At 38.9% G+C, this 14,068-nt stretch overlaps 1 protein-coding gene across 7 annotated transcripts in view; it reads right to left on the bottom strand.

Moving 5' to 3' along the window:
* The window catches only part of MAP4 (microtubule associated protein 4), a 276,127-nt gene that overhangs the window by 148,202 nt on the left and 113,857 nt on the right, over positions 1–14,068 (bottom strand). For all 7 annotated transcript variants that reach the window (XM_074946503.1, XM_074946504.1, XM_074946502.1 and 4 more), the window contains exon 4: positions 12,178–12,243. In XM_074946503.1, coding sequence (XP_074802604.1) covers positions 12,178–12,243 — 66 coding nt within the window. The remainder of the gene's footprint in view (positions 1–12,177; positions 12,244–14,068) is intronic.

A 14,068-nucleotide genomic window follows, 5' to 3' on the forward strand; every position in this document is an offset into this window, starting at 1 on the left:
GACAAGAAAACAATTATACCCTCTGTCCTTGTTCAGGACAGAAGTGGTGCAAACATATTATAAGGATATTAATTGCTGTTTCTTTACATCTGTAGCATGGAGCTCTATAGTGAAGCAGACAGAGAAGCTTTAGAGGATATTGTTCGCAATTTTCTGATAAAGTTACTCCTTTAACGTGAAAATAAAGGCTCTGATTCTTTACCACCATGACATGACAGTTTTGATACAAGCACTATCTAGGTTACCACAAGGAACTCTTAAGAGGGGACATGTAATATTTATGATATATATCTATGCACACATTTTTCTTGCATCTGTAAGATTTGCCTTCAATGGTATTTGTATCAGAGACCGTAAAGGAACATGCCTATTTGTTAATGTCATTTCCATATAGCAGAATGCTCAAAGCTGCACACACATTTCTAGAAAGAGATAATGGAGATAGAAAGATAATACTCAAGTTTACCCAAGCCACTTAATACCATGTGAAGCAAGTTCTCACAAAAGTGTTATTTTGATTTAAAAACCAGATCTCAAATATCTGCTTAATTTCATAACTTTACAGTCTATAAATTACTTTAGAAGCATTCAACCCTTTATAAATGAGCCTCCCTTATTTAAAAACAAGAATACAGACATGAGAAAGTTACTGGTGTGAGGTTCAACTGCAGTTGTATATGAAAGGTATCTAGAGTAGGAAGGGGAAGTCTGTCATTTTTAAAAAATAAGTCTTCAGAGCATTTGTCACTTACCATAGGTCACTTGGCGTTGCGAAAGGGGAGTTAGTTTAGGCACAATATGTCATAACTTGGGAAAGTTATAGCTCTGATTTCACTGATCCAAATAAACATTTTTAAATTGGACTCGTATCAGGTATTACTACTGTGCCTATCATGTTACCTAGGCACCAGACCCAAAACTAGGAATTTGTTCACAGAACCTTACTGCCATTCCTTGCTTCAGCTGCTGGGATTGTTTTCTAATCACATACCGCAGAGCACTGATACCAGGTGAATAGTAGCATTTCTCAAATAGCAGTACTTGGCTCCCTGTAGACCATCTCATTAAAAAGCTCAAAGCTGTACAAGGCATGGAGATTACACTACCCTCTCACTCCAAGACAGGATACTTCCAGGTAAAGAGGCATATTGGAAAGGCACTGGTCCCAATGGGGAAGGTGGGGGGGGAGGGACGGGGACACACATGCCAAGGCTGGACATGCTGTACTTTTCTGTGGTATAATGGGGCACTTTGGTCTCCACAACTGTCAATCCTGTACTTTTCTTAAAAATTACATTCAAATTACATTAAAATGTAAAAATATTAAATTAATTTATAAGAACTTTTGCTTAGAAGGAGATTTTATTAAAACATTAATGTTCTGGACATTTAACGTCAAGCAAATTGTACATTCTGCAATTTCAGGAATGGTTGCTTGTCTGCTTTCAAAAGAGACTTAATTCCTGTGACCAATACACAGTGCATATTGCAGCATGTCAAAAATCACTTCTGTGTATGCTAATTTTCTAAAATACAGAAGGTAAGTAAAGTATGATTTGCAGAGGAAGGAATTTTGCAGAGGAAGAAATGGAGGCAGAGATTAAATGACTTGGCCAAAGTCACACTTTTCAGGTAGCACAGCTAGGAACAGAACCCAAGTCTCTTGAGTCCAAGGCATCGAAATTCTTTCAGAATTAAGATTCTTCAGCCTAATCATTTCTACTGTGATGGCACAAAGAACAGATTCATTTATAGCTGCTCAGTGTCACTAGTGAAAATTTAAATGTCAGCCTTGAAATGCTATTTTAGTTTATCCAAGAGAAGGTTAAGAGGTGATTTGATCATGGTCTACAAGTACCTAGGTGGGGGGAGGGGGGAATTCTGATAGTAGAGGGCTCTTTAGTGCTGCAGGAAATGAGATCTAATGGTTGGAAACTGGACCTGGACACATTCAGACTAGAAATAAGGCTCAATTTTCTAACAATGAGGGTAATTAACCATTGGAACAACTTACCTAAAGATATGATGGATTCTCCATCACTTGAACTCTTGAAAACAAGACTGAATATTTTTCTTAAAGCTATGCTACAGCTCAAACAGAAGTTATTGGCTTGATGCAAAAATTATTGGGTGAGGTTCTCTGGCCTGTGTTACACAGGTCAGACTATCTGATCCCTTTCAGCTTTAAAAATCTGTGAATCTATGAACACAAGGAACTAATATGAATTTTAGTGTCCATTATGCTAGTCCCTCCTGCAATTTTCTAAATATCATCGAGTTTTGTACTTAAACAAGCATATTCCTCCCCTACTCAATCCTGCAGAGACAGCATTAGGGCTTCATAGCAGTTATTTCCATTATAACAAACCAATATCAAACTAAGGCTTACATGGTCACTGCAGGATCAAGCTAAAACTGGGATTTTAAGAGAACATTTGTATTCAAAATACAAATACCTTAATAAAAATGATAATTCAGAAAATAGGTGCCAAAGTCAATTGCTTTCGGATCAGTGCTTTACTTATACTGTATTTTTACTCTAAATGTGAGTCTCTCTTTAAAATCTGTATTTATTCATGTGTAAGTTTCACTGGATTTCAGCAAACAGTACATAAGGGATGAAAGCTTCTTCTTGAGGGACTCTTCAATAGATGAAAAGTTCCTGAAAACACTAGCTTCTAAAAATCTTAATATTTTGCAGCAAATGACCAGGAAAGGATCTCTCTCATTGCAATGTTGTCTGAAGTCACTAGAGAGTTTATACTGAAATGGCAAAGAGTCCTGTGGCACCTTATAGACTAACAGACGTACTGGAGCATGAGCTTCCGTGGGTGAATGCCCACAAAATGCATGTATCCGACAAAGTGGGCATTCACCCACGGAAGCTCATGCTCCACTACGTCTGTTAGTCTATAAGGTGCCACAGGACTCTCTGCTGCTTTTACAGATCCAGACTAACGCGGCTACCCCTCTGATACTATACTGAAATGGTAATTCACTTGATTAATACAAAATCAGTTTATGTACACACAGTTGGTTTTAACAGAGTATACCATAATGGCTGTATTGGTATAATGTACTCTCTTTTGTTTAAGTGAGGTGGGCAGCTTTACATCTAGCCTCTTAAGAGTCATCCATGCAGTATGAAAGTGCCAACATAACCAGTTAGCCCCTTCGCAGCACTCATTGGGCAATGAGAACAAAGAATTACAATATCCTATTCATAGCATACCAGTAAATGTGGAAGACGGGAAGAGGAGTTTAAGCAGCATTTACAGATGTAAATTTTTTAAAACCTAATCTTAGACAAAAACTTCCTGAGTTTCTAGTGCTCTTCAGTTGCATGATGTACCTAAATTCTCTCCTGTCTCCAGTCCAAATTATCAGTCTCCATGCTTCCTGGTTTTCTTACCTCTTCCTCCTTTCAACTTTCATCCCATTCTGGATGATTCTTAGAGTCCTCCAAAATCACGGAAAGCAGTTTCAAACTGGCATGACAATTCCCAGAATAATACAACCGGCTTATTTAGCCAGATTCCTTCTTGCTCACTCTGACTTCACTCTATGAGAATTAAGATTCAAATAATTCTTCTCTGGAAAATATGCCATGATGTAAGCCTACTTTTAAGGGCCGAAAGAGCCAACTCTGAGTGTGAAGTCTGGACAGTTCTGAAAACACACCACTATTGAGAACATAGGGGCCAAATAAGCACAAGATGCAGGGGGTGAAGGGGAGGTGTTGTTTGTTTTTTTGAAGTAGGAAACAAGCGTCTTTAATCTCGCATCTTTGAATTTCTCAGGAAAAAAAATCTTCTCATGCTCTACTTTAAGCATTCTTATGTGTAAACAAATTGGATTACCCAATACAAAGTTTGAGGGAGGGTAGAAAATAGGATATCTAGATTCAATCTTGGCTATGAGTTTGCAATCAATGCCTCCATTACACTCATTATGGTAGCTTGAAGAAATGTGGTTTGATTTATTTTCTCCCCCACTGGAATGGTATGGAATATACTTTGCATAAATATTTTTCTTCCCTGCTGATCCCTCAAAAATTAAGTGCTTTTCTTTCAGGACATGTGCTTTAGTTGTTACGTGCCACTTCCATGCACTGCCTAACTTTCATATGCAGGTGCTTACGAGCAGTATTTGGGTGTCTTAATACTAATTTGAGTGCCCCAACATGGAATTGGACACCTAGTGCAGTTCTCCAGATTTGAAAGTTTGATCCGTGTGTGTTGTGGAAGACACGTGATTTTATTCTTTGTATTAATTTTTAAGTAGTACCTGAATCATGTAGTTCACCCAAGTTATTAAGGCTCCTTTTACTGAACAAATTACACTTAAAATGGTTCTCTGACGAGGAGAGAAGTCTCTTCCAGTAGCTATTTAGACAGCAAGTTATCCCAACCTTCAGACCATTTTCCTCCTACAGGAACTTGTCCTTTGGCATTTACAGACACACAATTAGAAAATATTGTAATTTTATAACAAACCCTAAGCAATACTTAGGAATAAGAATCAAGGTCAGTCTGGATGACTTTAGATATTGACTTTAAACAAAAGTTTGTCTCTCATAGAACACCAAGAAGATTCCCACCAAGGTGCAGTTATTGAGCTGTTAGTGCAAGGTGTTTATTAGGGTGGTTTATTCAGCAAAGTGATATACAGCATCACAATATACAAACTATTGGAATCCAACAAAATATACAAATTTAGAGGCATAAATTAAGTTATAAAATATTCTGAAAAAGGTTTTACATTATCTCCTGCAACTGGGCAATAAAGCCTGGAGCGCATATGCAGTTTAAATAAAGCAATTCACAAGCCTGGTAGCTTCCTGAAAATTTGAGAAGAGTACTTTGACATACACAGTTACTGCACTAAGTCTTTAACAAGATGCAGTGTACATTTTTCTTTCTTATGACATACAAAAAGGCATAACTGGAAACCACAAGGAAAAATCGATTCTCCCTTCCCCACCCCCTGAGAAACGTGTGTTACATTTCACTCCAGAAAGTCACAGCATTAGACATGCATGACAACCTTGATTTGTCTGTTAGATGGAAATTTACTAAAGGACATTTCAACAGTGAAAAACTCAAAATAAGTTTTTGGAAATTTGCAATACATATCTCAAACAAAAAACATGATTAAAAGAAAATACAAAAAATGGCGAAAAAAATAATTAAATAAGTTTTGGTCCTGTGATAAAGTGTGATGAATTATGCAACTCAGTAGTTGATAGTGACTAGATTCACAGGGGAGCCTCAGTTTTCATTATCAACTTTTGCTTTGTTCTGTCTGACACACTGTTATGGCTGGGTAGTGGTGACAGATGTTAAGGCTGATTTTGCTAAAAATTGAACTGCTAGTTTTCTGAACTTCTTTGGCAGAGTTTTTGTGTAAGGCAACTTTACCAGACTAACTGCCACAACGCTAAATATTTCCACCCAAACAATTTATTAAAAAGAGATGTATATCCAGCATAATAAAACCACTTGGGGAGTTTAATTTTCAGTTGCAGGTACCTAGAGCTTGGGACACAGATAGCATTGCCCACCTCCTCTGGAGGGGAAGAATGACTTGCGTCACTAAGCAAAAATTCCTCCAGGCTTCATAATGACAGGTTCCACTAAAAATGTTTCCCTGGGATGCCCCCTCTTTATTCAGTCACTGGTCTTTGTCCAGAAGTCCCCAAATCCCTGGTAGTGAGTCCCATAGCATCCTTTTAAGAGAATAGCATACTTTTAAGAGAATGATATATCGAGGATGGAGAAAGATTATCAAAGCATCATTGTTTTTTCAGCCAACCAAGCAGAAACATTGTGGCTATTACAAAAACATTTCCCAATGGCCCTATAACACCATGTGACAGACCACCACTAAAGATAGTTTGCTACATAAAAATGCATAAAGCTAGAATGGGATCTTGGTATGGCCTGATTGCCAATGTACCTTGAATCCCAAGTGCCACTCTTATTCTAGTACAGAGGACCAAAAGAGTTTTATTAATGCACTTCAGTCATGACCTGGTATTCCAGTCCTGGCCTCTAAAAGGATCACCAGTCTTTGCAAATCATGTGGTAGCTCAGCAATGCATAAAAACAGAGACCAGATAGGAATACCAAAATTTTTCACTTCCGCATTTTAAATTTTTTTCATAGGCCACAGTCTCTTATCAGGAAATAAAGAGATGTAAATTTCCTATAGTAATGCTAACACTGTAACTGTTACTGTTCAGATCTCTCAGTAAATTGGCATTGTGAATTGTCAGCTTCAAATTAATGAGGCTTTGAATAAGTAAAGGCAGTAAGTTCACATTAATTGGAGAATAAAAAGCTTCTCAAATTCTGATATATGTCATTAAACAGACTGATTACATAGAATCATAGAACCATAGGGTTAGACGGGACCACAAGGGTCATCTTGTCTAACCCCCTGCCAAGATGCAGGTATAGAGGGAAAAGAAGGTATAAAGGAGACACGTGTAATACAAAGTAACAATTCTGGACACATACCAGCTGCGGTGGAGATTGAGAGAGTTCTCAAGCTAAACCAAGATGGGTCAGTACTTTCATTAGAGACCTTCAAGAAAAAACCCGGAGTACTGCAATTAGCAGCACTGGCAAGTCAACAGGTAACGCGAGGGTTGCCATCCCTCCAGGATTGTCCTGGAGTCCCCAGGAATTAAAGATTAATCTTTAATTAAAGACTGTCATGTAACAAAACTCCAGGAATACCTCCAACCAAAACTGGCAATCCTAGGTAATGCCCTTCCAGTGACTCGTCGTACAAATGCCCCAATATGGTTACGGTATTACTGCAACCCACCTGACCATTAAAGGTTCCCTGATGCTTTTTACCGACATCAGAGTATTGGCGCCATTGTAGTGGCCTCGTGAAGATGTGGATAATCATATTTAGACTCCTGATACTGTTTCACGTGTCCAGAATTGTTACACGTAGTACTGTGCTTGGCTAAAAAAACTGTGTTCAACCCCAGCGCTGGCTGCATTTTGAAAGGAATTCTGTTTGTACAGTTTGTAAAGTGCTACATGTTAGGCTATTAATTTTTCCACGAGCAAATTGAGTGTGAAACTGCTTTCCTGAACTTAGTGACAGTCTCTCTAGTGGACTGATGTCTCAAACTGAAAATATTAAATGTGTGAGACGTCCTTATGAATATTGCATATAACTAGGGCCAAGACTAAGATTTAGTTTATAGCAGAGCCCATTCAAAAAGCATTCCCTGGTCTAGAAAAATTCAGTCTCAGTACTGCATCAAAATCCATCTAGGTGTTATAGCAGTTAATGTGCTCTAGAAGTGTATGCCTTTGGTACACTATTTTTAGATTTTGTCTATACATATATTTGTTAGCAGCAGATAAAGCACGTGCATATAAGGACTGCACGAGAGGGCAGTATTTATTATGAAGTCTCTATTATTAAGGAAAAATCTACACCTCAATGCCAATTCTCCTGTAGTAGCAAAGCTTTTCACATGAAAGACTTGAATTATATTTATGCTGGAATAGCAGCAGGAATTGCAAATGACGTGCTTAACATAGAGACAGATCTGCGGGAGTTCAAAGAGGCACTGTTTCTTTCAGTATGGTTGGAGCCTTGTCAGATAATTATTTTGTTAGACATTTGACAAGTTAAATGTAGTTCTTGACATCTGTTTTATTGCTCAGATTCATTCTTTATACTTCTTGAGGGCAGATAAAAATAATTTGCATCTGAGCCCCATGCCTTTCCCACAAAAGTAGTCACCACACATAAAAGTTGTAATTAAAACGGAACTCTTCTTTTACTTCCAATTTTGAAGTAGTCAGTGAAGTATCAATGTGATTTGCTTTACTGAGACTCAGGGTGCAAAAACAATTGCTTTTTTTTGGTGGGGGGGGGGTTAACCAATGATTAGTGGATGCCAGTTGGATAAAAGAATTTTCTTTAAAAAAATAAAAAAGAAAGCTCCTTAGGTCTAAGTAGATGCAAATTTGGGAATTATATTTAAAGTCTCTATAGTAGATCCCATAAAGAGCCACCTCTTTCTAGCAAAGAAAATGGCATCATTAAATTTAAATCCTTATTCACAAAGGTTTCTAAGCAGCAAGGACAAAGGCAGGTGGAGCTCAGGATTACCCTAAGGATGTGATCAGTGATGGTGAAAAGAGGAGGAGAGCTGCAGTCATGGTGGACCCATCCCCTATGAAAGCACAGCTTGGATTTACTGTCAAACCCTTTGTTAAGAATTAAAACCCCAGTGAATTTTTAATATTTTTAAAAGATGGATTAAATAAAAATGGAATTGTAAAGGTAAGTTGAAAAGTAACCTTGACAAATTGCTAAAATTGTGCAGTTAAAAAAATCTGTCATGCATGTTTGTGCTTACACAAAGAAAGGAAGGTTTCAACAAGCACTGCAGAGAGAGGGAGGAGGAGGAGGAAGAGGAGGGCTGATCAGCTGACAGCAGAAGTGGGACGGTAGAGCTACACGTTTCTTCTACACGTAAAGTCCAGGGATGTAAAGCAAGAGCTCTGTAAAATGCCGAAGGTTTTAGAACTGTAATGGCAGGTAGAAAAGTACACTGGTCTTGTGTCAGTAGCAGCCCCAGTGTTAGAAGACAGTCTAGGCTTCTAGGAGGAGAAAATAGAAAAGGAGGGAAAGAAATAGGAGAAGGGAAAGGGAGGGGGAAGGGCAAAAAAGCGTAAATCATTAGTAAACATGAACATTAATGCAGCAAATTGCACATCAAGCAATATTTCATTTAGTGCTGATAGCAGACCTTTCCAGAGACCAATTCAGAAAAAGGAAACTTCATTTTTACAAAAAAGTCTGAAAAAGTCTCACTTCATGCAAGAGCAGACAACTGTGCTACATGCAGAAATTAGCTGTGGTAAATCTAGATTAGTGGCAAAGTGCTGTTGAGAGAATGGCAGTTCACAATGTCTCTAAAAAGGAGGATTTGCGTTAAAAACTGTACCGAGCAAGATATATTTCTGTGAATTGGTTTTAAGGAGAGGAAAAACCACTAGACATGCAAGATCCAGTACTGCCAGGTACTAAACATTATGCGAGGTGCTGAGTACCCTTACCCTGAAAATGCTCAGCACTTGCAGAATTGGGCCCTTAATTAGAAAGTAAATATAGGAAAATTAACCACACAAAACTTTCACTTACATTCTGACATCCTGCACTCAATGTTTCCTCCAAGGATACCCCACAACTCTACTATACTCTGGATATTCCAGCCAGGGAAAACAACAACAGAAACCAGCCTTGTGGGGTTTGGCATCACACTGTAAAATTCCCTTTTGTGCTTGGGTATCCAGACTTTTGGGGCTTCTCCACATGGGGACACTCAGGAAGGTTCAGGCAAATCAACTAAAGCCATGAACTGAATGTGCATAAATTAAAGTGTGGTAATCCCCATACGGATGCTTTCTCGTTCAGAGTAAATTGGTTTTAGTTCACTGTAATTTAATCCTTCGTGGAGGTATACCTACACTGCAATTAGGAGGTGTGAATGCAGCTTGTGTAAGACTACCAGAGCTAGATTGAGTTAGCTCACTAAAAATAGCAGAGAAGCTGAAGCCATAGCAGCATGGGCTAGATGCCCAAGCATAAGCTCACCCAGGACACTGGGTACATACTTGAGCAGCTAGCTTGTGCCATAGCAGCTTCACTGCTATTTCTAGTGAGCTAGCTCAGGTATGCCTACATGTGCTGCAATCACACTTCCCGATCGTAGTTAAGACATACCCTAAGGCCACTTTACCAGTGAGCGAGCGCACCCACAGAGAGGAGTTAAAGCATTTTGAGTTACGAACATTCACTTCACACTTTTAGTTGATTCACCTCAACTTTCCTAGTGTCTCCATGTAAACATGCCCTTAATATAATAAAGGGAGTGCTAAACTGGGAAAAGCCGGGGGGAAGAGGGGGGAGGCCTTTTTTCAGACCTGATTAATCCTAACCACTGTATACTCCAGATAACTGCAGAGAATGTTATATGTAATGAAAACTTCATCAAGTCAATGTCCCATTGAATCAGGCTCCAAATACATTCCACTGCAGAAGGAGAAAAAAAGCATAACTATGTGGCTCTGTTTTGCAAAGCTCTCCATGATCTCACTCTACTTCTGTATCACCTGTTTGTCTCCACAATTCTGAAGTTATGGAACCTTCTCTGCAGCTCCTGCTCTCTGGAACAGTCTTTCTGGATTTTCCCAGCTCATCAACTGTTCATCTCCCTTCAAATCTCATTTGAAAAAGTCTCTCCCTTGTCTGTGCCTCTTAATATCATTCTCCCTCTATTATTTAACTAACTATTGGAGATCAGTGTTGAGAGACATTTTGAAAAGACTACAGTTGTATTATACACATTTCCCATTACTCTGAAAACCCTATGTTAGTTGATGTTTAAGTGACTACTTAAGCTTCCATATTGCTATTCCTATCACTCTGATGTTGCCTTTAGACAACCTCTAACAAGAAAAAATTCTGAACTCCAAACCTCACAAACTTAGACCTCAAAACAGAACCTATTGATAACAAACAGGCTGCAGTCCCCTACAAAGGTCTTTGCTTGTGTTGTTAGCATTTAGCATCTGAGAGGTTAAAATTAATTTGTTATGGTTTTCTGGAGACTACCCTTTAAAGACGACTATTACTAAACTCCAGAATAATTCATTCAAAAGAGGGCCACGGTGCACCAGTACAGTCAGTTACACATACTTAGAATGTCATAATGGGATAAGTCTGGATTCCACTTCTTCCAGCATATAAATAACACTGAAAAGAGCCACTGAAGTGGATTGAGAGAGGCTCAGGGGTCACCTTAATTTTATTCTTTCCTGTAAAAATCTACAGCTTTATTTTGACAAGCATTTACAAAAGCAGGTTAAGCATAGAGACTAATGCTGTATTTGTAAATCCTCATCCTCCCAATAAATGCATCCAATTTAACCACATATGCACTAAAAATTAAATAATTCTCTAAAAGCACAAGTACTGACCACAACAAGAGTTTTCTGCCCCTTCATAGCCTCAGGAAGCTTGTTTTTCTTGAGCCTGGACCTGAAGACCAACGTAAGTGTAACATGCTACCCCAGGAGGTTCCAATTTGGGTCTCTAGTGCAGCCTCTCCAGCCACAGGCTGGGATCACTGTCAAAATAACATTTTTAGCCTCTATTTGGAGCTAGTGATTCAGGAGACAAGCAAATACCTCCGGTCAATGCCAAGAACGACAATCACCTCTGAACAACCGTACACTTGGTAGAGCAAAAATTACTACAGTGTAAGAGCTTTGGCTGATCAACCATTTCTCCCCCCTTCACTACAAAAGAAAAGTTACCTATTACTGGAATACTTGTTACAGCAGGGTATTTTCCCCAAAGGACCTACCTTAATACTTATGGTGATAGTGATATCCGAGCTACATCAACAAGCTAAATGCAATGATCAAAAATAGGACAAATAATGCATGTCCCTGACAGACGTGAAGTTTAATCACTCATTCAGATCCTATCACAGGATATTTGTGTAGAGATTTGCCCATTTAGTCATGGCATGTTTCTTGAAATACCAAGTTATTATGTTCTGCTGTTAAGAGATGGATTTAGGAGGACTTCAAAACTTCAACTTTGATAGCACGCTGCCAAAGTGAGAGTCTAAGAGTGTCGAGGGAAAAACTGAGAAGAGAAGATGAACAACCAGACCACAGCGAACATCTCCTGGCACCTGATGACCACACTGCACTTTGAAACTGGGGAGAACAACATGGGAAGTTCATACTCAAAATAGGGTAGACTTAGTCCAGGTAATGTTAGGGCTTCATTGGAAAGTCATTTTAATATATCAGTATCTCAAATACATCTTCCTTAGGTTAACTGTGGCTACAGTACATGAAGCCTTCTAAAAGGGGCCTTCCTACATATGAGCAATTCTGGTATAGAAGGATGCGTTTAAACTAAGCTAAAACTTTTTAGAAAAATCAAGGTTCACTGGGCAGTGAGCAGCTCTTCAGCAAGTACCAAATAAATACTGAAAAATCTCATAGAAAAGAACACTTTGCCAGAACAAAGTTCATCTAGTAGGTTCTGACTGCACCAGAGGAAATAGGTAAGTCTTCTAAAGCTTTGTGTTTAGCTCAGACATTACTCTCTTACCTGTACTGTCATCATCTATTCCACGGTCACCATTTTCTAGCACTGCTGGTCCAACAGCTGAAGTACCTGCAATAACCACAGAGAAGATCAACCGGTGGGGAGGTGTTACTCCTAACCTATATAAGGTTCATCTCAAAACTTTTCGCCAAGATGTTTTTTTTCCCTCAATACTGCTCAATCCACACCCTAGATCTTCTCTCTGACTGCCACTCCCACCTCCCTTGTATCAGAGTAGGGGGAACAAGCCACACACCTCATTGAATCAGAAGAGCCAAATTAACCACTCACCAGTACCATCAATACTTCCTAAGAGAGTGCCGTATTCCAGGCACACAGTCTGTTGCTTAGTCCCAGGAAAGTGACCCACAGAATTATAACCTGGGTCTTCTGCAACAACTCACACCACAATTGCGATTATCCAAATCATCTTGGGGATGAACCTTGGACTAAACTGGCTTCCAAAAGGCAACCCCACAGCAGAATTCCCTTAAAGGATATTCAATAAAGTGTCAGAGTAGCAGCTGTGTTAGTCTGTATCCGCTTATGCTCAAATAAATGTTAGTCTCTAAGGTGCCACAAGTACTCCTTTTCTTTTTTCAATAAAGTGTGCCTTTGAAATTTTATTCATCTAACAAAGATAGGCCCTCCTTACTGTACTACTCATTGCTATATTGCATATGGATACTGTCATTACAGCAAAGGCTGTATCACACAAAAACCCTGAGCATAATCTGTTCCAGAAAGAGAAGCTTGCATCTGACTTTCTGAAGCAAGCTCTGGAGTGAGAGACCATTATACAAGAGGTCTCAATACAAATGTAACATATAACCGAGATAAGAAGTGCTTTTGCTCATCCTGAGTGCCCTTTTGAGGGCGACATCCATTTTCCTTCCAGAGAATATTTGAGCCCTGAGGAGACTGACATAGGAGTCCTAGTACTTGAAATTGTTGCCTTTACCCTTTTGGACAAACCACTGTTATCTTAGCCTTATAATTTGTGGAGCTTCCAAAATGCTTTTGGGATAGAATCTAAGTGACTCCATTCCTTAACCATGTCCAACTCAGCTTCATTAAAAGAAAGAGTTGGGAGGTTTAGGGTGGGTCCAGAACTGTTACCCTGCATGACAAAGACAAGACTAGGGAGAGACACTCTTTTGTCTCCCCGGCTGACATGAAACTAACATTTTACAGTTATGGACTAATCCTAGAATAATGATGGAAACTGACATTCTTATTTCAGCTAGTCAAAGCTGAAATCAATAAATATGGTTCAGGATATTTACCTAAGAAAATTTCAGTTGAGACACATTATAAAGCATATGCATTCAAGTTTATTTATTTTTGTCTATTACATGAGCACTTAGCTGGATATCTCCTACAAAAGTCAACAAGAGACACATTGCTAAAACCCAGCTCTCAACTCCTAAAATATGTCACGCATCATCAGTATTTAACAAAACTAATAACTAAAGTGAACAACAAAAAGCTGTTTTCATTAAAAATAAAATCAGTCCTGTAAATAGGGGAGCTTAAAGGCAGTATAATGAAAGGTGTTCAGCCTTCAACTTGTTTAATGATATTCACGGTTTCAAGATCAGAGTCCTTCCTGCTCCAAGACTGCTTAAAAGAATTTCCTTGGGAGTACTAGGATTTATACCCTGCCTAAACTCAGAAGGCAGTTGAGTACTGCGAGATCCAGTGGCTAGGTCAGAGGACTGGGAATCAGGAGATCTGGGGTTAACCCCAGATTGGCCACTCACTCTCTGTGTGACTTTGGGAAAGTTATACAATTCCCATGTGGCTCAGTTTCCCCAACTGTAACATGGGAAAAGTGAGGCTTAGTTATCTTTGAAAAAGAATTTGAGATCTATGGATGAGAAGCATTATGAAA

Source organism: Natator depressus, chromosome 2, assembly GCF_965152275.1.
Source record: "Natator depressus isolate rNatDep1 chromosome 2, rNatDep2.hap1, whole genome shotgun sequence".
Lineage (NCBI taxonomy): Eukaryota > Metazoa > Chordata > Testudines > Cheloniidae > Natator > Natator depressus.